This window comes from Balearica regulorum, chromosome 3, assembly GCF_011004875.1.
Source record: "Balearica regulorum gibbericeps isolate bBalReg1 chromosome 3, bBalReg1.pri, whole genome shotgun sequence".
Lineage (NCBI taxonomy): Eukaryota > Metazoa > Chordata > Aves > Gruiformes > Gruidae > Balearica > Balearica regulorum.
Genome location: NC_046186.1, coordinates 64,452,263 through 64,479,556, shown reverse-complemented (window position 1 = coordinate 64,479,556; position 27,294 = coordinate 64,452,263). Strand labels below are relative to the sequence as shown.

The window sequence follows — 27,294 nt, the reverse complement described above, 5'->3', positions numbered from 1 at the left end:
GTACTCAGAATGAGAGGCAGATTGCTGAAAAGCACAACTAGGACTTGATTTCAGTTGCATCTCTCCTCGCCAGGGAAAGCGGCGGGGGGGGGGGGGGGGGCACAGGAAGGGAAAAAAAGGACCCTCGCAGTCCCAGCTTGATGCATTGGAGCTGGGTAACACCCTCAACCCTGTCATGCTCAGCACCTCCTCCCTCCTGCTGGGCTTCTGGGGCTAAGGAGGTCAGGTGAAGAAGCAAAGTAACACCCCAAGCCTGCTGGCAAGTTCCTTGGAGAAGCAAGCTGCCCCTTAACACCACTCACACAGCATTTTATCAGCAAAGATTATCATCTCTTTCCCATGCTTGTTTGACAAAGGCGGGAGCTAATCCCAATCCCCTCATAGCCCCAGCAGCTAAAAAGGAGTATAAATCAACATATCTAGGATTGGAGGTTTTTGCAAAATTAACTGATACATAATCCTAAATGGACTTCTGACTTTTTCCATTGTATAAATAACTTCACTTTTTGAGCTATTGTAATAAAGAAAAAAATATTCAACCAGCTCAGTCTTTTAGCCACTTTGGATAGATGTTAAATTCTGCTCTTAACCACTCTCTTCTATAATCAATCTAGAGTAAATCTACAGAAGTTAAGGGCTAATCCAAATTTGCTGTCATGTAAATGAGAGAGACAATGTGCTGCTAAAATTAGTTAGATTCTTCTACCATTGATTTGTTACATATATCCTTCATTTTAGAAAAAATGGAGTTGGAGAAGAAAAAGACCAACTTAAAGTGGAAACAAAGCTCCACTTTCATGGGTGACAGAGGCAGTCAGAGGTGACAGCAGAGCATATGGGCAGTGCCAAACTTTGTCAGGAAGTAAAGATATACAAATACTTTTTTTTTTTTCTTCAAGAAAAAAAGGAAATTGGAAAAGGAGACACTGACATTGAGGGGCTAGTTTCACTCTTTGTAACACTGACAGATTTTAACCACTTGTGACAAGGTTTTCAGTCCAGAAGCCAGGCTGAAGTGTTCCTCAGGGTTTAAGCCAAGTCAGCTGGGCCATTTCCAAGAACAAGGCTAGAGGAATAAAAAACCACTCCTCCCACTTCTGCTTAAAACACCAGCAATGTTTATCCACAAGAATTCAAGAACTTTCAACTGAATGTGGAAAAATTTCCAGCAAGAAAAAGCAGTGTGATCTTTCATCAAAGTACCTTTTCAGTACCCAGGCTGACCATCACTTCAAAGTGAATTGACATGCAGCAGTCAGGTATTGGCTCTTGCTCGTAGAAAAGCCTGAGGGAAACGGCAGGGAGGTAACTGGTGATGAAAGGACTGAGAAACTGAAAACTGGCAAATGGGTGCCAGGATGGGGGGTGGGGGGGGGAAGAGAAGGTAAATGGAAGGGAGCAAAACAACCAGGAGGACAACAAATAGGTCAGTTGGCAGGAAAGGACCTGATGGGGTCCATCTGAGGGAAGGAGAAGGGCCCATATCATGGCACTTTCAACTTCTAGATCATCCCCAAGGATTCAGCCTGTAGTACCCCATGAGCAGAGCATGCTCCCTTTCAGGTTTCCTCACCTCTTTCTGCTCTCACTGACAGCTGCCCTGGGCAGCTCCACACAAACTCAGCAAGTGTTCTCTTTGCAACAAAAACATGTTATTTCTCATAATCCCAGAGTCGCTGAAGGGGGAATGCACCTCTGCGGACCCGCTAGTCCAACCCAGGTCAGGTGAAGCAGGGTGCTCAGCTCCATGACCAGCTGGATTTTGAACATCTCCAAGGATGGAGACACCATAGCCTCTTCCCATGTTCAAACGCATTATTTAATGTAAAGTAATGGGAAAAATCAGACAGCTGAATACCCAAAGATGTAGCATGTTGGCCTTCAGCTTCCGCTGCAAAAAAAAAAAGGGTACAACGTCTCATGGTGGCTTCGAGGGAGAGTTACTCATCACTGAAAGCGCCGAGGGGTGCGGCAGAAGACATCCCTCGGCTTGAAGACGGCTCCTCGGCGAGAAGCCGGGGTCGGCGGCAGGGCCACCCGCCCGGGCGGGACCCGCCGCCCCCGCACAGACCCCCGCCCGCCTCCACGGGCCCCCGTGGGAGCACCCCCGCCCCCGCGCAGCTCAGCGCTGCCCGCCCGGCTCCTCCTCCCGTCCCCTGCGCGCCCCACCCGCCGGCCGTCGGCTCCTTCCACCTGCGCGGCGGCGGCGGCGCTGGGGAACCGGAGCGCCCCCGGGCCGGGAGATGTGACCCCCTCATGGGCGCCGGCCGGCCGCGGCGGGGGGCGGCCTGGCTGCTGGTGCTGCCGCTGCTCCTGCCGCCGGCCCCCGCGGCGCACACAGGTAGGTGGCGGCGCTGCCCGCCCGTCCCCCCGCCCGCTCCTGCGGGGCGTCCCCTGTCCCACGGGGGATGCGCATCCCGCCCCGGGCCGGCGGTGGGAGCCGGGGCCCCCGCGCCGAGGGTCCTCGGGGGTCGTCTCCGCGCTCGGTTGTCCTGGCACGGCGGCCGGCAGGAGCGGGCAGAGCTGGCCCGGCCCCGCGGGCTCGTCTCGCCGTGCCGTGTCGGGCCGTGCTCCTGCTGCTGCCGCCGGCCGGGCCGGGGCTGGGGCTCTGTGTGCCGTTCGGGTTAGACAGCAGTGCCTGCCTTTAACGTTCGTGTTTCTGGCCCCCGGTACTTCAACGGAAGAAGAGGACTGGGTACTTCTCTAATGTTGTTTCATCTTTTTCTTTTCTCAATAGTCATGCTGGAATTAGGTTTTAGAAGCTGTATGTTAATTTACGTCCAGCTGTAAGTCGATAGTGTGCTCTTGAGACAGTCCTTGCTATACGAGTTGGGGTAATTCCCAAATATCTTTGGTGTTTGTCAAGGACAAAGGAAGATGCAGTTGCCAAACCCAGGAATCCTACCTGAGCAGTCAAGAGACAGATTAAAACAAAAGGCAGGATGGTTTTTTGGCAGAGGTATTCAGCTCATGTGTCAGTGTTTGGAGTGGCTCGATTCCCTTCTCCCACCTATAGACCAGAGCACTCCTCCGTGACAGTCACGCATCCAAGCACAAGGAGACAGAGGGAGTAGAGAAGGTGGCAGCTGGAGTGGGCTGTGGGAGCAGCTCTAATAACAGTCTAGGGCACGAGCAATGATGTTAGTAAGCGAGCATGAGCACATAAACCATAGCTGTTGAATGCGTGTGCGTGGTGAGTCCCCTGCTGCTGTTGAAAGCATCACACACGATTTCTTTTTTTTTTGAGTATAAAACTGCGGAAGGCATTGCAGACATCAGCAGATCTTCTGAGAAACCTACTCTGTCTTCGTGCTCTTGTTCTCTGCTGCAAATGTTGCCTCCAAAACTAAATACATAAAGACAGAGTCTGCTCCTATTTAAATCCACAGCAAAACTTCCAGATCCTGTGAGAGCTGGATGGTAGTAAGGACTGTTCTTCATCTCCTGAATGCTCTTGAGTAGCACTAAGTATTGTGTCTCAGTTAGCTCTTTTGACAAACTGCTCTGTTACGCATCAGTAATTTTGCGTGGCTTTCACAGGTGCCAATGCCAGCTTCTTTTTAGGTAGCTGACCGCATCATTTTCATCTTATTTAAGTCCGCTGATCATCAGCGCAAGTGTTTTGGAAAATCTGTATAACTGGCATTCAGTTGCCCTTTAAAAAAAATAAAATTTTATTAATACTGGGTTTACTTCCAAAGAAGGTTCAGAAAAATATCAAGGGAGTTATGTTGTTTTTATCTAGTGGTTCTTCAAGGCAGAAGGGAATTTGTTTGCACATTCCTGAGGTTTTAGCTGGACAGAATTTCAGGTTTTTGTTGACAGCAATACCAGCATGGAAGGGAGAGCTGTGCCGTTCACTAAAGGCTTCGAGCTTCCATTTTCATCTCTTCAGTGTGAGAGAGTAAAAGTTGTTTTAATTCAGCCTATCAGTAATTTTGCTGATAATGGAGAAAAATTCTATGAGGTGCAGAACTGTCATAGCAGTGCTCCTGCTCTTTCTCCAAAGTGAAGTGATAGGTAGAGAAGTCTCTTTTGGGTACTTTCTTCCAACAGAAGCAGCCTGGCTTGCCAGTTGCAAGTAGATGCAGTCCTGAAAATACTACAGTTGTCCTGAGGGCTTGATCTGATGCCGGAATACGAACAGACTGTACAGGAGCCCAAGTGCCATGGAAAGCGGTTTTAGAGCAGGACTTCGCAGACTCGAGCTCTTGCATCTTATGGGATCTGTGCTGTGCCTGTCCCTTTGCGCTCTCTTGTTGAGTATTTTTCTGAACTCTGTGCCAGCAGCAATTAAATACTAACTTAGAGCTGGACCTTTGCAAAACACCTTTTGTTTTCACTGTGGTGTGTTAGTGGGTACAATCTTATTCTTACAGGCTATCTGAGCATTACCTGGTTTTGCACAGGACAAAAATTTTACTTGCCACTGCGCTCCAGTGGGATTTTTGTAAACTGGTGTTTCACTCACTGTTTAAAAATCTGTACTCTAGAACAAATGAAAAAGCACAAAAAATGCAAAATGGAAAAGCAAATGGGAAAAAATGAAAAATTCAGTGTTTAATCAATAGGATCAAGAAATGTAGTGTGTTCTTCTTTACCACATGAGACAGTTTAGCAGTTTTTGCACACAAGTCATAAAGGTAGGAAGGATCATCCTGAATTTTGGAAGCAGTAGAATCTTATTCTATTAATTTACCCAGCTTCATCTTAAGTCCTTCCCCACACTCCTAGTGGAGATTTTCCTAACCTCATTATTCTGAAATTAGAGAAACCTTTAAATTTCTGGAGTCCAGTCTATCTTGTAGATCTATATAGAAGAAAAAAAAAAAAAAAGAAAGCAACAGGTACTACAATATATATTTATTCTGAGGAAAGAAAAATGAGCCTGAATGCTGTACTGCAAAAAGAGAAGTTTTTCTGATATATTTAAGGCAATCTTACTATTTCTGTTCAGGTAAGGCATGTGATTTTGAAGCAAATCTCTCAATCATTTCACTTACTTTGCTTTTGTCTATATTGTGATGCAGTCTTGGAACTGGACTTCTTCTGGATGAAGCTGCCCCAGAAGGTGTGCTCCATCAGCCTATCTAGTGCAATTAGAGGTAGTCCAATGTTAAAAAGAAAAAACCTGAAATGTGTATAGTGTAGACAAGATCTTCTCAATACCAGCATTTTCTTGTAACAGACCTGCTCATATTGGATTGCATTAGTCACTAAAGTAGACCTAGCCTTCGATCCCACTGGATTTGGTATGTGGCTATACCAACTGCATTTCTTATGATGGGACCTTGAAAACTTCTCCTTTTTAATGTTTTCTAATAGTTGCGTAAGTTGTTTGGCCTGCATTGAAACACCTGGTTTAATTTACTTGTCTTTCATCTTCTGCTTTATCATATTTTTACTAATAAATAGATCTAAATTTTGAGAAGCAACTTCAGGCTTCCCTTTAAGCAAATTTCAGTATGCTTTCTTTCACAGTTACTAGAGCATTGAAATGTACAAAACACCCCTTTTGATCAAGACGTTGTTCTGGAAAATACAGAATAAAAGGATAAAAGGGGTCACGGGCTTTGCAGTTAAGCCATTGAGCTGGAGTTCAGGGACCACATTGATGCCCAGATGTATTTTATCATGTTAAAACCATCCAAAAGGCAAGCAATATTTCAGTGCTAATAATCCACATCCTTCCTTCTCATATACCCACAGTAAATCCTTGAGAAGGCTTCCTGAGGTCAGCATACATGCAGTGCTTTAAAAACTGTGTGGATGCTGCTCCTGGACTTGAGAGGAGGGGAAAAACCACTTGCAATTCAATTTGTTTCTTTAGATAGAAACAAACCCTGTACAAACACTTTTATTCCTCCATGAATACATGGTCTTTAAGCCCCAGTCATAATTTGTGAAGGACACAAGTGAAATGCTTGGCTCCAGGTTGAACAGTGCTGAGATGTTTAGATATTGACGCAGGGTGATTTAAGATTCATTTTGGATCTGAGAAGAGGCTGATCTGTTGCATTGACACAGCCAGTAAGTATTAGCTAAACTATTAAATAGCGTACTGAAATGTCAGATTCTTTCTATATAAGGCATGCAGTGTGCACATAATAAATAGGCTAATCACCCTGTGGATATACTCTGTGATGTCTGTGTCCTGGGAAGTTTATAGATTCCACTTGAAGTGATGGCTGTATGTTACCCAAATGCAGTTAAGAACTCACAGAAAATTGTCGTCTTTGGTTAGTTAAATGATTTAAAGAAGAAAAAATATGTACGCACAACAGTAGAGACGAGAAAAGTAGTGGGGAAGAATATTGTAAAATATAATGATTTTCGAACCCTCAGAAAACTTGGCAATTTTTTGTGTATGCAGTATTTTGTATCACCTACTCTATGTCTGTGTACTCAGCAGGACTGAACTGCATTTGTGGTGGTGGTAATCTTTACTGGAGAGGGCATTAAGCTTCGGTAATAAGAGTGGAAGTATGTGGGAGGGCTGAGCTTGTGTATATATGTGATATTTCCAGGCTCTCTGCCAGTGTGAAGAAGAGAAGAATAAATGTAACATAGTAATAAATAAAAAGGGATATTGGCATAAGGAGAACTACAGTATATGAAGAAGGAGATGTTCATATAGTCGAAAGGCTCATCCTTATCTCCTTATCTCCAACTTCCAATCTCATGCCAGGCTGTTTCAGACAGTGCTGCGATCTGTGCCCTGGTGATTGGCTTTGCTTATGATTTCCCCAACTTGCCAAATTCTTATTGCCTGTTAATTAGGAATGGAAATGGTTAAAGGAGGTAGCTCATTCGATAGAGAAACTTCATACACAGTTGAGATTTGTGATTAAAGTCCAAAACTTAGATATGTGTCGCAGTTCCCCATGCGAACGTTCGGGTTCACCATTCTAGCTAACCTTACCCTTCCGTGGCTGTTGTTCTCTAGTGGCCTTTATAGTCTTAATTCCAAGAGAAGCAAGTGGTTAGGATTAGTCAAGTCATTTGTGCATGTGTGGTTCCAGTTTATGTTTGTTTTTATACTTGTGGCTTGTACAGATTGATTTCTGCTGATTGATTTCCCTCCAAGAAGTGGTGTTGATTATCTACAGCTACAGGATTAGTAGCTGAGAGAGAGAAAAATCACCCTTTATGAGCCAAACAAGAGCTCACATATTTTAGGAAGCTTAGCTTTGTAAGAGACAAAAATGAGGTTTTATTAGAGAGCTGTGTTTAAAAGATGTACAGATCTGTTTGTGCTTTATAGTTGGTGTACCAGTAACTTGCAGGTTTTTATCCACTGCTCATCCTATCTTGAAAAAAAGTACAGTAAAACTAGATAAATCAGAAAGAAATGGAAACAAGTTGTAAATCTGGAGGTATGAGGTAGTTTACATATGAAGAGATTAAATAAACTATATCTCTTTCTCATGGAAAATGGATGCCTGTCTGCCTGGCTACTACAAGAGTATTTTAAGGTCAATAAAAGGGCAGGAGGAAGATTGTAGTTCCTTCTTCCCTTCTTTATACCCCGGCACCTTGAGTTAAATTTCACCTGATAGCTTTGCTATTTTTCAGCCTTCCATTTTCCACTCCCACTTCTGTGATGGGAACAAGAATGCATCCAAAGAGAAGTAAGAGAAGAAGAATGTTGCTTCAGGAAGAGCAAGGATCTTGCATGCTGTTACCAAAATTTATGTGTTTGAGCTTAATCACACTCTATGCATAAAACCACACATGAGTGGGTATTGCAGCTCTTAGATGAAAGGGGTTTATTTCCCACTGGTTTCTTAAAGGCTGGAGGGAGCAGTTGAGCTAGTATTTATTATTGCATCTGCTTTGCACAAGACTTCACTTCTCTTGGCTTTCCTTGTCTTTTCCAAAAGTACATCAATATCCAGCTCTTACAAGCTACTGTAGTCAAAATAGTGAAGTACAGGATGTGGCTGAGAAGCGCTGACAACTGGCGGAGGCACGTGTAGTTGCTGCCAGGGCTTTTTGCTACTGTAAGAAGGTAGCAGACAGACACAGAAGTAAACCTGTTCAGCTCTCTGAGTCTAAATCAACTTGCAGTAGCTCAAACGTGACCAAGAGCTAGCTTCTCCACCAGCCCAGGCGATGGTCAGGCTCCTCCCGAGCTCATCAAAGTGTGTTGGCTGTTCCCCTGAACGTCAGTGACGCTGCACTGTCCCTTGGATCCAGCTGTGCATGTTACCACATTTAACGCCATTTCTGAGGCAGTCCTTCATAACTTACGTGTGAAAGATGTAGATGATTATGCTGAATAACTTCCTCTGTACAGCAGAATCGCTTTAAATCTATAGGTGGGTAAGTCATGAGTCTGAAAATCATGACTGGTGGTTTTAACAAAAAATGCTTGTTGAGTACAGGAAAGATAGTAAAAATACTACTATACCTATAATTAGATACTGACTTGTTCAACGTTTGAAATTACTATGGGATGCTCTGAACAGTCATACGGTGCCTCAAAACACTCCAGCCCACACCTGACAGGAGACCAACAGAAATGGGTGGGTATCCCAGGAAACCTTCATTTCTCGAGAGTTCTCTATAGGCAGTTGCTTCCCAAAGGCACTTATGTCCTTGATCATCTGGGGTCTCCAGCACTGTGCAAGAGATCAAACCTAGAGCTGTGCTGGCTGTTCCAGCTGTGGGGTGAACTTGAAATTGCCTCTTGCCATTTGCTGCGTACTGGCTGGGGACTGGAAATAGGATGTTTATGGTTGGTTGGACAAGAGTGGCTGTGTTACCCCATCAGCCTGATTGCCTGCAAGAGATGAGGCATTGCAAGCCTCAGAAAAACCCCAAACACCTAAACACAAAACACCTCTGATGGATTATGACTCTGAAAGCCTCAGAGGCATTGTAAGTAATTTTAGGCAAGCACACCTTGAAGTTCACTCACCTTGTTTCAAGCCAGTATTGATCAATCAGGATTAATAGAAAACATACATACAATAGCTTTCTCCTGTTGGAATGCATCAAGGAAAGGTTTTTGCAGCAAGACATGGTTAGGCGATACAAGCTCTACTCTTGCACTTGCAAAACTTCAACACAGTGGGAAGAAAATTCAGTTTATTTTGTTTCTGTCATGCAAGTTAGCAAAAAGGAGTGGCTGAAAGCTGTTCTGGCCCTCTCCTGCTGTCTCCTAGCAAGCCTTCAATGGACTGGGGAGACTTTCTCCTCCCTTCTGAAGTTGGGTCTTTCTGGACTAAGTCTGAAATGTTCTTTGACCAATATTCTCTGTAGGGGTGTTTTTATAAGTTAGGACATGGTTTGGATAAATAAACACAAGGCTTCACACAGAGGAGGAGAGCATGTCAGGGAAAGCCACAGGTTCAGTCCCCGTTCTGCATCTCTCCCATTCTTGTAGATTGTGAGTATTTCTGCTCACACTCTTTCCCCAAATGACCTCCTCAGGTTCATCTGTTTCCAACGGGAGCCCACTTATTTCTTCAGAAACAAACCCCACGTGCCCCAGTCTTATCTCACGTTTCTGCACCTCTTCTCTCGCGTTTTTCTGTCTGCTCCACCACCTGGTTTACATTTAGTCTTACGATGCCATTTCAGTCCCCCTCTTTCTCTCCCCTGTGCCCCTTCTGAACAGGGAGTGACGGGCTCCTGTTCTGGGAGGGCAAGTGTGTGCTTTGTGGTTAGCTCTCGAGCGCTGTTATGACTCGAACAGGAAATCACCTCCGTGCTCCTCCCCACATTCCCACCAGCGCTGCTCAAGTCAAAGGGTTTTGCTAGCCCAGCTTCATACCCGGCAGTCCCAGAGCTCCAGCAGCCCACCAGGAGAAAGGCAGCTAAGCTGTAATGATGACGCCGCTGCCTCCTCATCATCCAGCCTGCTGAGTTTGAGTCTAAAATAATCAGCATAGAGAAAAACTTTCAAGCCCACTTAATTTAAAAAAGTTAACTAATTTGTTTAAATTCTTGCTGAGATGACTAATCGCAGGTAATGACATTTGCTAACGTGTATTCCTGGCTTTGCTGGGTTTCCCTTCCTCTCTGTAACTTCTGATCTCCAATTTTGGCTCTGCTCCCCTGTTTACCACTAGGTGTACTCCCTTGCATTCCTGCATGGCCAGTGCTAGCTTGCTAGAGGCTGCAGATGTGCCAGAAAAGACAGCCCCAACCCTCTGCTAGCGAGTGCCACCAAACATGATGCTAAACAGACATTTGTTCTGCCTGAATATGACCATTTTGATGTTATGCTTAGGCATGCGATCGAGGGAATATTTTTCTCTGAGAACATCACCACCATTGAAACAGATGAGCTGGAGGAAGAAAAGAGAGCAAAAATTCCTCAAAAAATGAAGAGCAGCAGCAGAGAAGGAGCAAGCAAGATTTCACAAGAGTTTGGTGGAAGTCACCCAAAATTGAACCGAAGGACTAAAAGGGTAGTGGCCTACAGCATCACCAGAAGCGAATATTTGGTGTCCTAGATTGCTTGATGATTCACTGATGGGTCTATGCTCCCAGTGGGCAAAGGTGAATCGGGGACTCAGCCTGTTTGAGAGGCTGTCCTCTCACCGAGGTGTGTGAGCATGGATTAGATCCGTGGCCTTGAAGTGGCACCTCCAAATGGCGAGGCACAGGGAGTGCCTGCAGAGTGGCCCGTAAACTCGGTGCCCAGCACAAAGGAGACGCTTCCATCAGAGGTGCTCCCAAGGGTCACTTTTGTATAAGAAAATACAGCAGTAATTGAAGCTAAGGTCTCTGTCATTGTCAGAAGAGGAGTTCCTCATTTAAATTCTGAGATGATTGGAGGGGAGGAGTCCCTGGGTTTTACTGCTCTGGCTGTTGGGAAAAGCTGTGTTGCAGTAAGGCTCACTTTGCTGTCTTAATGCTTTCCACATCACTCACTGTCTTTAATTATATCTTGCAGTTGTCTAGAGACCTTCTTTGTTATTTTATTTTATTGGATAATTTGGTGTTTGCGCCCTTGTAGCCATGCCACAGTAAAATACAGCAGATGATTGCTCTACTTGAGAGCAGTACCGTCAACAACAGCACTTAAACAGGAGGCATTTCTGTGCCAACAGGTCAGCTTTCAGTGGGTCCTCTGCCTTCTCCCCACCCCAGAACTTGGGGTTCTACTATAGCCAGTGTGTGGGGAGGGGGGGGGGGAGATTTCTTTTTATGTATTTGTGTACTTCTACACTTTGCAGCTGCTAGGTTACCTAACTCAAGTGCAAAGTTAACAAATCTGTTTGTAGCGAGAGGGCACAGGCAGTCGCAGCTGTATTTGTTCCGTAGCGTTGCGATTTAACACGGCTGTTTGTCACTGAGTTAGGCAGTGGTGCCTCCTAGCAGATAAAAAGCAGATATGCTGAACGGCTAATAGTTGTAACATGGACATTATGTGTGCTTATATTTTTATTTGTATATATGCGTGTGTGTGTGTGCCCGTGTGGGTAGATAGTTTTCCGTATCTATCTAAGTTTTGAATGGACTCAAGCAAGGCACATTACCTGGCAGGGAGCTCTACGTGATTAAAGCTGACTATGTTTTTAAGCCCAGCAGACACTTTCACAAAGAGAAGATGAGGCACCTGCCATGCAGTCTTTTACTCATGTGAATAATTTCACTGACGTCAGTGGGTTTTTTTGCTCACACGTGAAGGTGTTTTCAGGCGAAGTCACGTCTATTTTGGAGAGTCTCGCAATACCTTATTCTAAGATCAGGACTGGCTCTCTGTTGCGGTGGTGAAGTTTGCAAGCCTATATTACTTTCTTTCCAGTCCGTGTGTGCAGAGTCATGAAGATGTAAGGAATGATATTACTCAAGGTTTGATTTACAGTGTTTCCAAAGACAGTAATAAGGGCTCCAAGTTTTTCCATGCAAGAAATAAATGAAGTGACTTGGTTATACTGGGAAGTGTTGACAGCCATTGCGGACTATCGATGAGACAGACTAAACCTAGCAAAACAACACGTGTGACTGATTGCTGTTCCCATGTAGGCCAGTACAAACTGAAAATACTCCATGTGAAACCCATGCCATTAATCCTGGCTAATGGAAATAAAATCAGAATATAACTGGATGTATTGTGTTTAAAGACAAGATACTGAAATAAGCAGCTGATGCACATACCCGAGTCCTTTCCTGACTGATAACCATGGAACACACAAGCTCTACGTATGATCTATTTTCTGCACATGCCTCCTGATACTACTGAGCATTGAATACACATGAAGGAGTTTATTCTTAACATTTCCTGGAGAAATAGGGGAGTATGGTAGTTTTATTCTTGTTTTACAGATGCAGAATCAAGGAATAAAAAAACTTGCATGATTTGTTGCAAGGTCAAACAGAAGCCTTTACTAAAGAGGCAAGACCAGAAATAGAAAGCAAATCTCTGCTTTTGCAGCAAATGGAAAGTTAACGGTCTCAGTCCCTCTGCCTTCCAAATCACACCGAGCTGGGGGCAGGTGGGGGCATGCCGGCAGTGTTGTAATGCTTTAGATCTTGTCAAGATACAGCCTGTGGGTTCTGCGTGCTGAGATTGGCTCATCTTCTGCAGTCAGTGTTTCTGTTTTGAAACTTCATTTACCACAGCAGAAACCACACTGGGAGGAGGGAAATTTAAAAAAAAGAAAATCTACAAAAAAACGCCTTTGCATGTTACTGGTTTAAAATATTTTAAATGTAACAGACAAATGCACGAGTCTTGCTACTTTAAAATGTGCTTGAGGAATATAAATGTTTTTATGCAAGGATGGACAAATGTTGAAAGGTACAGGCAAACAAAAACTATTCAGAAAACCAATGGAAGTAATTTCCCTTGTTGGTGATGAGCTAACTGCCCCCGGCCAGTTCAATTCGGTGACTACAGACTAGCCTGATAAGCACATTTTAAAAACTTTTAAACAAAAAATGTGTGAAAAGTGAGCTGTTAGGGATGTTTTTAGCTGTCCTGTACCTGATTCAGCAGTATCCCTGCCAAGTTTATTACCTGATTCAGCAGTACCCCTGTGAAGCCAGATTTCTCAGACAGTATAGAAGGCCTATCAAAATGGGGCTGGCAGTGACCTTAAGAGATCACCCAGTCTGTCCTACTATCCCTAGGCAGCATCAGCTAACTTAGTGTCCTTTCTGACACGTTTCTCTAATCTGCCCTTTGAAACATCCAGCAGCCCTCCCAGGTGACCCACCCTCACGTGTCACTCCTCTTCCCACAAGGAGTTACTCCCAGTGCCTCCTTTCTTGTTGAAACTGAACTCTGTTCCTTGTCTTCCTTGTTCATGGTGGACACGGGGGATAGATTATCCTTCTCATGTAAAGACTTACAGTGTTCCCTGCCACTCCTTCCCGGACAAGGTGCATCTCTGATAAGTTTAACTGCCGAGGAACAGAGATGAAGGCTGATGGGCTTGACCATCATCTCCACTGGAGGGAGAGAGATGCACCCAGTCTGGTCCATCCTAACTAAAGAGATGAACCAGCCTACGGAAGAATTTATCTCCCTCTGCTCCTTATGACCACTGCAAAGTAGGTGCCTCGCTCAGAGCCCAACTTACCAGAGACAAATCTCCTTATCATCTGCTGCTGTTTAAGGGCTAGAATTTTTTTAAACTTTCTTCTGGAGGTTTTGGGACCATGCGGTATATACTGTGTTCTCTTCCAGACTCTGTTTTATTGTTAAATCTCTCCTTGTTGGGCATTTTAGTTTTTCCTCATTGTTGTTTTTTGGGTTTTTTTTTTTGTTTTTTTTTTTTTTTTTTTAACGAGAAGCCTTTTATGGCTTTGATTCCCAGCAATCTAGGAAAATACCTATGTTGTATTTCCTCCTACTTGGGAATTTCAGCAGAAAGTTTGTTTCTCCCTCCCTCCCTCTCTCTCTACATGGATTGCCTGGTTGCCTTTCTCAGGGCTTGGGCAGGATTGTGTGACTCCTGATTTTTTTTAATTTTTTTTTTAATCTCTTATTCCCGGTTTTTGATTATGGAGTTGATGGGTTTTCTGAAGTCTCATACACTTTAGTGCTGGGATGTGCTACAAAGAATGAAACTTGATGCATGGATGATTTCTTGTAATCCATGTAATGCTGGTTTTGGTTTGTTCTTATTAGTAGCATGCACATCAGCCGTTTAGGAGCTTCTCTATTTTACTGAACAGACGTTGCAAGTTTTAGGCTGTTTTCATTGCTCTCTTGGGCAGCTTCATCTTTACATTTGGATTAGTTTCACCTAAAGCAGTTACAGAGGACATTTATTTGAGGGGGAAACAAAACCTTTTATTTTCTAGGTTCTATATCTCCCACTTGGAAGCAAATGCTAGAGTAAGGCAGATTTCTGGAGGTCTCTTTCTGCTGCTTTCTCATCCCCTGGCATCCTGAAATTTCTTTAATTTCATTATAACCGAGTCTATAGTTTGAGCTCTTGCAAGATGACTGTCACTGGGCATATCTGTGTCCAAGTGTTCAAGGAAATGGGACTTTCTACATACTTTTTGCAAATAAATAAGCTTACCCTAAGGACTAAAGCTGATGCAAATTGTTTTCCAACTAGAAAAAAAATTGAAAGCCACTGAACACTAGCTAATTGCTAGAGGTAAAAGAGAGCAACATTAGAAATACCCTCCACAAATAGCTTTATGATCTGAAGATACAGATGCAGGCATATACCAGAGTTTGTTTTGAACATTAACATACAGCTAGAGGCTTGGAAAACCCACAGTTTCCACCAAGACAGTTTAAAGTAATTGGTTTCTAGAGAATTGCAAGGAGGTTGTTTTAATAAATGTATTGAAAAGCTTTTACTGTTTGGCTCAAAGACAGCTAGAAGTCAGCAAGTTAATCAGGAAAATGGTGGTGACTTTTACTTACAGAAGCAACTATATGCTACATACACAGGAGGATGAACACTATTACTCTAGTAATAGTGAAATATACTATAAAAATCCTTAAGGTCTGCTTAAGGAAGTAACAAAGGTCAAGGACTATTGATTCAGACAGGTTCCCACTGTTTGTGTTAATATGTTTTATTTCCTCCTTTCTTTGTCTCTTTTTCTTATCTTAAGAACTAGAATTGCATCCCTGGAGGAAGAGCTTAAAGGGTTTTGAAAAGTCCTGAAGAACCACAGATTCGCTTTTTCTCTTCCCCATTATGCTCTCGTGGTCCCTCGTTATGAGAAGCTCCTTCCCAGCAGCTGCAGCTTGAGAGCTGGTCTCGGGGTTGCTCCCATGGGCGCAGCTCCCGTGGCTGGAGGTGCTGGGGATTGAGTCACAACGTGGAGCTTGGGATTCTGCCCCTGCGCCCACGGGCCTCTGTTTTGCAAGCAATTTAGCAATGTGAGCATTCCATTAAATCTATTAGATTAGGAGAGTGTATTAGGAAGACATGAAACTGGGTTCTTAAGAGCCCCAGTCTTGATTGTTTATTCATTTCAAAAGCTGGTGCAATGAACAGCAATTTAGAGGAGTGACCTAAGAGTAGGTGCTCACTTCTGACTTTCTGGAGAAACAACGTGGATGATCAAATGACGTTGGGGCTATTGTGATCATCCAGTCTGATTCTCCCATGTGCAGTCATACTTGTGTTTGTAAAGCTGTGTTCGCAGTAGACTCCATGTGTCTTTTTAAAAATAGCTGTTTGATTTTTAGAAGTCTACTCAGCTACAGCAAGAATTCTACTGAAGCATCAAGGATATTTTTACAATTGCCAGTGGAAAATTGTTCTGATATTCAAATACCTTTACAATTTTAAAAATGTATATCTCTTCTAGGCCAAACTTTTCTAGCTTTAGCTTCCAGTCCCTGGATATTTCCATGCCAATATCTGTCATAAATGGCAAAGCCATTTTTGCTAGAGAAAAACCACATACAAACAGGTGGAATTTGGGACTGCACTAGCTAGGGACACTTTTGAAAAAAATGTAATTTCCCTGGCCAGCAACCTTGTGCTTTTAATGATAAGAAAGGCAGTGTGTAGAATTTTATGGCTTACTTAAAAATGTCTCTTTTTGTTAACTTGGAAGCATATCTATTTGCAGATTCTTAGTCTATGTTGTTCCTTTCTTATTTTCTTTCTCAGGAGAGTTGTATTGTTCTTTGCCCAAACCTAGGAATGTCCATTTTGAATCTATAAACATGAAGAATGTCCTTCACTGGACAGCACCAGAAGGCGCAGGAGATGGAGTACTCTACAGGGTGAAGTATTCAGTGTACGTTGGCTTGTTTATTTTATCCCCCACTGACTTTTATTTTAGCATTTTAAATAATAATAAAAAAAATCTTTATGCAAGATAGGGCTGCTACAAAGTAAAGAAAGGAGAACTAAAATGAGGGTTAGACTTAAGCAATATGGTTTTTTAACTTTTACTTCTGGTACTGCTCACTTCAGTTAAAAAAATGATAAGGAGGTTTTCTTCCTGTTAAAGAGGTGTAGGATGCAACGGGATGCTTTTAGGGGCATTCCTGAGAAATGAGACAGAATGACAAGGAAGGACCGTGCTGTGGATTGGCATCTGTACACATTAGCCTTGTGTACACATTTAAATGGATCTGGAGATGCAGTATTTAATAGAATATTAACAGCATCCAGTGTTTCGTTGGTCTTATCTAACAGACCCATGGGTTCCTTCTGATCCCTCAAACCTGTCTAGTATAGGAGAAAATCCACTGAAGTTATCAGGTATTGTAGAAAACCAAGTAATGTGATTGGAATCAGGCCCTTTTATTTTCAAGGTCTGCACCTTTGTAGGACATCAAGGAATTTGAGTGAGGACCAGAATCCATTTCCTTTCTTCCCACCAAGAGAGCACTGGATCATTCTGCAGGACAGTGCTGGAACTTTAGCTTATAAATACACATAGCACTGTTGTCATGGATGATGTAATGCTCCCAATCTTTGCCTCTAATATGAAGAGGTCTAGTAATTTTTTCATGACACTAAAACAGACTTAGATCTCTGGAAATTTTCTGTAACTTGTACTGGCTACCAGAAAAAGCAAGGAGTTGCTTCCACTGTCAGAGACTGCAAACCTCTTTTACCCAGATCTTGCTTGCTGTGCTGGGGAACGACATAGTCCACCTCCTAGAAAAGGGGAGAGTGCTGAGTAATTATGGAATGAATGATAATTTTGTAGAAGGTAAAATGAAGTCAGCCCTAGCTATGCTGAGTCTGCAGGGTCAGCTGGTCCATGGAAGAGTCTGTAGTCATAAGTATGGCCATCTCTCACGCTGACGACAAAAATATTCATATGTGCATCTGCCCACCTAGGAGGGCAAGACCTTGAGCTAGGTGGAAAATGCTGGTGAATGATACTGTCCTGCAGTTGTGTAGAAGCTGCCACATGCCATTACTATTTAGCAGCCAAAAGGGAATTCTTCTCAGTATATTGTAAATTTGAGGAGCAGGAGCTTCTGTGCAAATCCAAGCAGGAATTTTCCAAGGAAACCTTGATTTATTCTACTAGTGTATATGAGTTGGTCTGTATTGGGACATTGCTGGTGGCACGTATATGCCCCTTTTTAAACTAGAAGGGTTTTGAAGTTCGTTGTATTCCAATGGAGTCTGTCTTTTAAACAAGAAAAAGTAGTAACAGTCAGTGATGAGTAGTCTGTCCACTCATCTTGGAGACCCTGAGCATCATCTGTTTCCATACACCAGGATAAGCCACTGACCATTCTGACAGAACTTTTTGTTTCTATATAAATAGTTATCCTGACTGTTATCCTGTGTTTAGAGTGGAAACTAAAGCTGTGGAGGCTGAAGCTGAGATATCTCTGGTCTGTGTGGGCAAAACTGGGCTTAGACTGGTATCAGCAACATCCCAGTTAGTTCCATGTGGCCTCTTTTTGATAGGGCCTACTCTGATTTATTTTACATTAGAAACTTGTGGAAATCTAGTGGTTTATCTCAGCTGGATTTGGCAATTGCTTGAAATTGCACATTTCTGCAAAGTAAGCCAACTGTTTTATCAGCCATAATATTAGTTTCTGTGCTATATTATCAGGTGACTAATATCATGGCAGTAGCTTTTGTACAGCTCCTTTCTCTTTCTTTTTCAATATAGATATGGTGTTGGCAAATGGATTAGAAAGCCAGAATGCAGGAATATCAACAGAACATGGTGTGACCTCTCCAGTGAGACCTCTGACTACGAAGAACAATACTATGCGAGCGTCAAAGCCTTCCTCGATGGGATGTGCTCTGACTGGATGGAGACCACACGATTCAACCCTCTTACAGACAGTAAGGAAAGCTAATCACACAGCCAGATGTTCAGTGGCCTTGGTTAATACTGTGTGCTCAGAATTGCATGTGCCTTCATAGCGTAGGATATTTTAATTTTAACATGAAGTTAGATTTTTTTTTTTGCAGTTGTTTCACGTTTATGTTTTTGGCAGAAGTAATTGAAATAATCCTATTAGAATTCGGATATATGTGTGTTATATGTACGATCTTACATATACTGAATACTCTTTTATGCTATGGTAAAGCATTACTCAAGGCAAATAAAAGCTGTGGCACATCCGCAGTATAAAGAACTCTGATTTTGAAAAGGCTTTATTAAACCAAGCAGTAATCATACTCTAGAGCACAATATGGCTTATCTGTGCCAGGTAATCTGAGAGCATACTGGTAATTTAGCTTGTTTTAGCAAACTGAGTTTCAAGGTTGTTTGTCCTGTGAAGTTGCAGGAATTCCTAGGCAAAATTCCAAGTCAGTGTTCACCTTCTCACTGTACAGGTCATCTTAGTTATCTGATAAAATAATTTTCTACCAATGTGAATGAATTGTTTGAAGTCCTTCTTAGACTCCCCAAAATATTAAAAGAAATTTAGTATCATCCACTTTAAGAAACTGCATGGTCAAATCTGTCTGCATCTGCTGCTTTTGACTACTGTTGGTACATGTTCATTTTTCCAGCTAAAATTGATCCACCCATGGTAAGTGTATCTTCTACCGAGAAATCTATTTCCATCATTCTGACTGCTCCTGAGAAGTGGAAGAGAAGTCCTGAAGGAGAATCCGTGTCTCTGCTTCAAGTGTATCCTGGCCTGCAATACAACGTGTCTGTCCTCAACAAAAAAACAAAGAAGCGGGTAAGCTTTGACGAGGCTGTGGAACTGCACCGGTTAAATCTGTGCTTACTGAAATGCATTTAGTCCGTAATAGCAAGGATTGAAATAGGATGCACAGCCTTATAGGAATTGTAGCATCATTCACGTTGGAAGGGAGCTCAGGAGGTCCAAAGTCCTGTTCAAAGCAGGATGAGCTGTGAGCTCAGACCAGGTCACTCAAGGTTTGTCCAGTTGCATCCTGAAAACCTTCAAGGACGGAGACTGCACAACCTGTTCCACTGCTTGACTTTAGTCTTAGGGAAGAAGTGTTTCTTTATATCCAATTTGAACATCTCTTTTTGAACTTCTGTCTGTTCTCTCTCATCCTCCCACCATTCCACACATTTGTACACTGACATGTATTGGGATGTACAAAACTGGACACGATATTCTAGATGTGGTCTGATGAGCGCCAAGTGGAGGGGGATTATCCCTCCCCTCCAGCTGCTGTCCCTTCTCCTGTTAACACAGCCCAGGGTGCTGTTGGCTTCGTGTGCTGTGAGGGCACGTCGCTGGCTCATGCTCAGCTTGCTGCCTGTCCCCAATCCTCTTCGGCAGAGCTGCTCCCCAGCCAGTCTGTCTACTGGCAATACTCAAAATACATCATGACAAAGTGCATCCTTTGTCACAACATCTGAACATCTTCATTTGTCTGTGTCTGCAGATTTACGTTTCATTATCAAGTAGTAGTTCCCAGCATAAACACAGTAGATGAGGAAGAGTTCAGTCATCAGTTACAAACCCATCAATTCTTCTGTTCCCGTCCTCCAGACACGATCTCTGTCTGGCAAATCTCTGAATTTCCTGAAAAGATACAGAAATTTTACTCCAAAAAGGTAACCTTTTGTCAAAGGAAATATTAAAATGCCAAGATTACCAATTAGAGGTATACAAAAGGTTGTTTTGGTTTGTTTTTCTTTTTTACTAAAGATACTTGACATAGAGCAATTACTTTACCTTGGATTCCAAGGTCTACATAACATCAGTTATTCTAAGGCTTCTGTCTTTACCAATTTACATCCCAATTTGAAAGATTTTGTGGAAGTGTACCTTGTGCCTTTTATTGGCCTAGGCGTCAGGACAGGGCTGGAGTCGTGCTTTAACTCTATTGCAATATCAGCATAAGAATGCAGACTAGTGGTAGTACCTGGTCCTACTTCATATAAAACATAGAATTGTTCAGTAGTGGCAGAAGAATGATTGGACGGAAGGTAAAATATTCAGAGAGGACATGACCTGATTGTATTCAGAAAAAAAAGGATGCAGCTGGCAGTTCTTACAGTATCATTATTCTTTTCAGAAAATTTGTGTGCTTGTGACACGATTTTTATATAAGAACTTTACCTTTCCGTAAGTGAGGAGTTAAAGGGGAAAAAAAAAAAAATCCTTTTTTTCTGTCTTCCAGTGGTTCTTCTCCATCAGCAACAATACCTTGGTTGTGCCCTGGTTAGAACCTGGAACTGCTTATTGTGTCAGTGCACAGATATATGTCACCACACCACTTTTGCACAGTGGTTTCTCTAAAGAATATTGCATTGCTACTTTGAAAGGTATGTGTAAGCTGGCAAATTACAAAAAGAAGATGCAAGTTAGAAAAAATAAAACACAGTGATTGAGTTTGTAAAGTTTTTATGTATCCATTCTGACAGTGAAAAGCTAGCAGTGTTTCTTCCCTCTCTGTGTGTTTGTACTGATGAAAAAAAATCTTTGCCTTTAATAAAACACAGCTGGGGTCTACTGACTGGAAGGTAGGACAGTACCTCTGAAGAAAAGGATCTGCGTTCTCTGAGTCTTAGTGAATGGAGAATTTTTCTTCCCTCCTTGAATGAGGTCTGGGAGTGGCAGAGCTGGGTCAGTCTCAGGGGGCATAAATTAGCAACAGGAGAACCTGAGGGGAGGGATTGTTACTTCTTCGTAGAATTTAATTTATAATTTAGATAATAATAAAAAAATTTCCTGTAGCTCAAATGTAATTTTTTAAAAATTCCTGCAAATTCCTTGTTTATTTAAAACATTTGCATCCCATATCCAAAAAAGGATACGGTGAATGCACATTACTATCTGATTACGTTAAAAAGTTGCTCAGTACAATGAAAACTTTTGTTTTGTTAACAGATAAAACGGCAGATGAGACTATAACCATCATATTTGGATATGTTCTACCTATCATGCTTGCTCTCCTTTTTATTTCAATGACATGCTATTGTGTGCACAGGTATATTCACGTCAGCAAACAGAAACATCCAACAAACCTGGTGAGTGTTCTCTGTTGCAAGAGGTCGCTGCCAACCTCGGCACTCACAGGAGAGCTGTGCGTTTTCCAGGGCTCAGTGTCAGCTGGGAGGAAACCATGGCTAGCTGCAAATCAAAGCTCTAGTTGCCACTCAAATCAAAAAAAGAACATCACATTGAGGGTTATTAAATGCAAGAAAAACAGAGTAATATCTCAAGTTAGAAACTGTGTCTAAAAAGACGCCCAGATCTGAAAAGATGACCAGAGCTAATGAGGATCAGAACAGAGCTGTTGGTTTTTGGAAGTCATTGCCCTAAGCAAGGACTGTGGTGCACTGAAGCAAGTTCTGTTAGGAAGTCAGCACTCCCTAAACTGATCTAGGAACAAGATATCTAGGTAGAGATTCAGTGAACAAAAGTTACTAATTGGTTAAAATCAGAAACAAGAAGAGATGGATAATTAAGCCGCGCAGAAACCCCATGATGTTTTCTTGGACTACTACTGAGTATTACCACATTTTACTGTTTAATTGTGATTCTGAAGGATTTAGTGCATGTGCATCATACAGATAATTTAATCTGGATTTCAAGAATGTTTTCAAATACTGCACCATTTCCTAATACCCAAACATGTACCAACACGTTCTGTTATTTACACAACTCAAATACACTTTCTATGTAAAAATGTTTCCAAGTTTCTTAGAGCTGCAAAGTTTGTTAATATTTAGAAAGAACATAAAAAGTCTAAAAAACGCTATTGGTTTCCAGTTCGTGAGCTCAACAGAGCTTTCTCACAGTTATCTCTAAACAAATTGCTCAAGCATAAACATGCAATTACAATAATGAATGAACACTTTGATGTTAATCCAATCTGCATGACACCGTGGGATGGGAGGTATAAGGGACTTGGTTTCAACATGCTGATCTTTCTGAAGAAATCTAGAGCAGCACTAAAGGGGATAGGAGAAAAGTTCACAGAGGGACTGTGGGTTTAGAAGGGTTCAGAAGGAGTAGAGCAGCTACTGCTGCAGAGTGTTCAGATGTGCACGGAGACATCTTCTGCACCTGATGAGACACCAGCTTTATCATAGAATTGTGGAATCACAGACTGGTTTGGGTTGGAAGGGACCTTCAAAGATCATCTAGTCCAACCCCCTGCCATGGGCATGGACATCTGTCACTAGCTCAGGTTGCTCAAAGCCCCATCCAACCTGACTTGGAACACTTGCACTGATAGGGCATCCACAACTTCTCTGGGCAACCTGTTCCAGTGCCTCACCACTCTCACTGTGTAGAGTTTCTTCCTTATATCCAATCTCAATCTACCCTCTTTCAATTTAAAACTGTTGCCTGTTGTAACCACAGACCTTGGTAAAAAGTCTTTTTCCATCTTCATTATTCTTTACTCTTCATCCTGGGACCCAGGGCATGGTAGGGGAAGATAAGCTTGGTCTCCCTTGGAGAGCTAGCAGGACAGAGCTCTTTACAGTCCAAGAACAGAAAGGGCTACTTAGGGAAAAATTCCCACTCGATAGCAGACTAAACTCCAACTCCAGGAGTTTTTTCTCTACTAAATGTATAAGTTGTATCTTGGGTGGGTTTTTTAATGTCCATTGCACTTTTTTATGATCACCTTGAAGCTTCAATTTTATTTCTCCACCTCTGGATTCAGTTGAATCAAAGTAACAAATGAATATAGACCTGGTATTTTAATGATGCTCTCTGGCTTTCTTAACCTACAGACTATTCCACATGGGCATTCCATGTGGTCAGGGGGAGCTGGAACAAGCAGTTTGGCTTGGTTCAGCACTTCTGACCTGGGGGAGCTTTCAGACTACCTGGTACATGGATCTAAGACTGGTGGTCTTAGTCTTCCGTTCAAGCTTGAAAGCACTGAAATGCAGCTTCTGGTTGTTGTTTTTCTATTGTACTTTCCTTTAGTGACTGCTCATACAGTATTTATTCCTTTTAGAAATATTACTCATTTCAGAAAGATTCCTATTTTTTAACTAGATGATTTAATCACAGTCACAAAAGCAGCCTGACAGACTGCACAATGCAGGCTCCATGCACTGCACTTCAACCTTCTCTGTGGCTTCCTCTCTGAAAGGAAACCTGATATTATTTAATTCTCTGTAAGCTATACCTTAACATGGTACCTGAATCTGTGCTTGTGAGATGTGGTTTGGACTGCACTTCCTCTTCACTGGTTAAAAATAGTGGAATAGCTTCTGTAATCTGTGACTCAAGGACAAGTTTGATGTTTTCTCCAGTCACCTGAGTTTTTGCTGGTTGAAAAAAAGCCCTGGAACTTGTCAAAACTGTTCTAACGATTAATTTGACATGGGGAAGATGAGAAAATGGATATTAGAGCTGGTCATAATACAGTTTTACTTCAGATGATAGAATAAAAAAAGTGGAGCATATTAACACTCCTGGAGGTTTATATGATTAACTTCCTTCTTCCCTAAATTGAAATAACCTCCTAATAAGGTCTAGCCTAGCCTTACATTTTAAAAATATATGACAGAGTAAGAAGCAGCAAGATGATATTTTTATTATACTTCACTTTAAAAATATTTTTTGCTTTCCAGGTATGGCACTACACTGACAAATGCAAGGAAAGAGTTTTCATACCATGTGAAAAAATAGTGGTCAACATTATCACTGTTAACGTGGATGAGTACAAGCCATCTCAGGAGTCCAGTCATCTGTCAGAAAGGAAAAGTCCCCATTATTACACGGTTTACAATGGCACCGAAGGGAAGGATTTGCCTTTAAAAGAAGTGCTGGAAACAAAACACTTGCTTGATATTTCACATGAAGAGGATATTTTAGCAGAAGGGGACCAAACTGGGAACTGGTCATCTTATGGCCAGCCTGGAACAAAGAATACTTTGAAACAGAAAAATGCAGGGACTGTAGAGTATGAACATGATGTAAGGGCTGAAGACTTCAGTCCTGGTCAGAAACTAGAAGACCTCAGTTTAAAAGAGAAGACCTCTTCCCCCAGGGGACTACTAGGGGAGCCACAGAATGCTTTGGGGGACTTTATTAATATGAAAACAGGACAGCCGTATTGCCCCCAACTAGAGGTGAGGGCAACAGACACTTGTTTGGGACAGAAAATAGAGGAACTTAATTTGAAGATGGTCGATGCAGCAGATGAATTGCCGGGTGAGACCCATATCAACTTGGTGGACTTGGATATTGCAAAATCTGGGCAGGCATCCTATCCTCAGCTGGAAAAAATAGCACAGGGCCTTATGGAGAAAGAGGGTGGACAGACCATATTAGTAGATTGGGATCCTCGCACTGGAAGACTGTATATTCCTACCTTGTCCAGTGTTGAAAACCAGGTGTGTGAAGAAGTACTCAAGTGTGATGATCCTGACAAAGAGGTAATTTTGTCCAGACTCTATGAGAAAGAGGTATCTGATGAATCATCAGAGGACCAAGAAATGTATCTCCTGCAATTCAAGGAACAATGGGGACTCCATGTAGAAATGGAAGACTGAACAGTAACTTTGTAAAATATTCTGAAATGGAAAATCTTGTTTCCTTTGCCAAAAGAGAGTGACGGACTCAGTGGAGCAAACGCTTCTTAATGTATTGAAGTTTTCGGAACCATCACAGTTGAACAACTTATTCATGATATGTTATTTATAACAGTTTCCAGATGCTATATGAGTGATTTCAACTCCCATCATAAACTCCTCAAGTAAAATATAATGGTTATGAGATTGTCTACTTTTTTTTAAAAAAATGCATATTTTTACAGAGGATGCTATTAGGATTTTCACATTGTAATTTCTATCAAAACAAATTATCAGCATTTGAAAGCAGTTATTTTTAGCAAATAAAAAGCAACAATATGACATTTTGCTGGGCCATTTCATGTATCTTGTCATAATGCAGTCTTTTCTAGGTCTCACTCTTGCTACAGTTAATGGTTTGAGCTGACTTTTGTGGAAGTTAAGGGCATTCTGGTATATTTTTTTTTTCCTGTTTTATAAACATTCTTCTACTTAATGAAGTTCTTATGTATTTCTCTTGAAAACCTTTGTGTGAGGCTGCAGGTTCCCGTCCATACTGTGTTGCACAGGTACGTGACCAGCAACAGTTCTTTGAGCAGGTATGCCCACAGGCTCCACAGACGTCAGGGAGAAGAAAGCAAGCATTAGTTGTATTTTAAACTAATATGGCACAGAGGGATTCAGTGAAATGCCTATAATCTTGCTGGGCAGACTGTGTCTCCCTCAGCCATAGACACTGGCTGTGCAGCATCTGCATGACTCATGTCCTGCAAGCGTCTGTTCTTCTGCAATGACTTTAGCGGCAGGCTGGCGTGAGTAGCTCAGACGGAGAAGTCTGCCCCAGACACAACCGCTGCTTCTTCACACGCGTCCCGCTTGCAGACCCAGAAAGTGTATCTGTGGGCTTTCTCTTACTATCTCATGTCCTCACCAGGACTTTTGATACAAGTTCACTTTTTCTCCATGTCACGTGATATTTATTTAGGATAGTAAAATTACGGGATATTCTATAAATTACTGACTAGGACAGATGACGTATTTCTTTTCAAAGCCTATCCGTTACTTTTCTACTTAATGGACCCTTTTTTTGAACACAAAAATAAATTAACAGTAGTGATTTGTTTGGTTTTGAAAAGGAGAAGAAAAAAAAGAAAACAAGAAAAAAACTTTTCTTTGGTGTTTAAAACTTGTACCCTCCAATGGTTAGGTGCATTTTTGAAGGAAGGCCGTTACCAATATCTTTTCTCTTGGGTAATGTGAGACCTTGGCATTTTCTGTGACTATTCATCCTCTGAAGTATTTCAATTGTAGTCATAGTCTTTAAAACTAGAAATGACAGTAAAATCATGCTGATTTCATGCTGATGACTCCTTTTCTGATGTAAAAAATGTCCTCAACTGCTTTTCTAATAAAGATATAGATTACGTAGCAATGTTATACCTAAATACTTACATTAATGCAGTTGTGCATCAGGAGGTTCACAGAGGAGGGTTATAGCTCAGTGTGCAAGATGAAAATAGTTGGAGATGTGAAAAGGTCAAAATTTCTACTACTACCAGCCTCATTTAAGCCATCCACAGTTTTTCCCAATGTTTCCTAAAGATTTCTTAAGTAATGACTTTGTGCATAATCTCCTAACTGCCTTTTGCAATGTGGTGGCTCTAACTCATAGGTAGGAAACAATTATTTACTTTTTTTCTGAAGTCCATTGAATTTGATACAGTTGCTGCTGCCCTAAGACCAACCACTTGCGTTTAGTGTATATCCTCCACATGGAAGGACGAGGATGCTCCAGCTCCCTCAATAGTTTGGTGCAGCTGCCAACCAGCCTTCCTTGAAGAGGAAGGTATCCCTTATTTTTGGTTTGTATTTTCCCTGGCCTTACAAACAGCAGGCACCAGCAGCTGGCAATTTTTTTTTTTTTTAGATAAACAAGCCTTGCCCCAACAGTTACTGTATGTAAGGACACTTAACATACTGTAATCGAGTAATTGCTGATTAAAATTTGAACACTTGGTAACTAAACCATAGAATCCCACTTCATTCAGTTCTTTGGTGATTGTAATCTCCTTTCTCTGCATCTTATCCTTTTTTTTTTTTTTTTTTTTTTTTTCACTTTTCAGTTACAATTAAGTTGTACAGCATTTATTTCCTCTTTTGCACTTGAAAAGGCACCACCTTCCAGGTTAGCATTACTTGTGATCAGGGCATGGGATACTGAGATTCTTGCAATGATGACAGACGTATTTTCATGATAAATTTATGCATTGAAATAATAGTTAATTTTTGGACCAAAACATTTGTAATAGAAGTTTGCAGCACTTTCAGTGTTGCTTTCTTTGATCTGAATTTGTGTTAAATTCAGAACTGATACTAGATTATGCAAACAGTCCTTCATATTTATAAGATATACTTTCATGGCAAAAAAAAAAA

At 41.9% G+C, this 27,294-nt stretch overlaps 1 protein-coding gene across 3 annotated transcripts; it reads left to right on the top strand.

The window, feature by feature from the left end:
* The first annotated feature begins 2,034 nt into the window (after positions 1-2,034).
* On the top strand, positions 2,035-26,797 carry IL20RA (interleukin 20 receptor subunit alpha). Of its 3 annotated transcripts, none has more exons than XM_075748258.1 (7): positions 2,035-2,341; positions 16,090-16,188; positions 18,043-18,221; positions 18,900-19,075; positions 20,499-20,643; positions 21,209-21,348; positions 23,920-26,797. In XM_075748258.1, the coding sequence occupies exons 2-7, from the start codon at positions 16,115-16,117 to the stop codon at positions 24,841-24,843; spliced, it is 1,638 nt and encodes a 545-aa protein (XP_075604373.1). In that variant the 5' UTR covers positions 2,035-2,341; positions 16,090-16,114; the 3' UTR covers positions 24,844-26,797. The 3 variants fall into 3 exon arrangements, with proteins under 3 accessions (XP_075604373.1, XP_075604371.1, XP_075604372.1); XM_075748256.1 differs by having other exon boundaries at positions 2,036-2,341; positions 16,059-16,188; XM_075748257.1 differs by lacking the exon at positions 2,035-2,341 and adding an exon at positions 15,096-15,316 and having other exon boundaries at positions 16,059-16,188.
* The last annotated feature ends 497 nt before the right edge of the window (positions 26,798-27,294 follow it).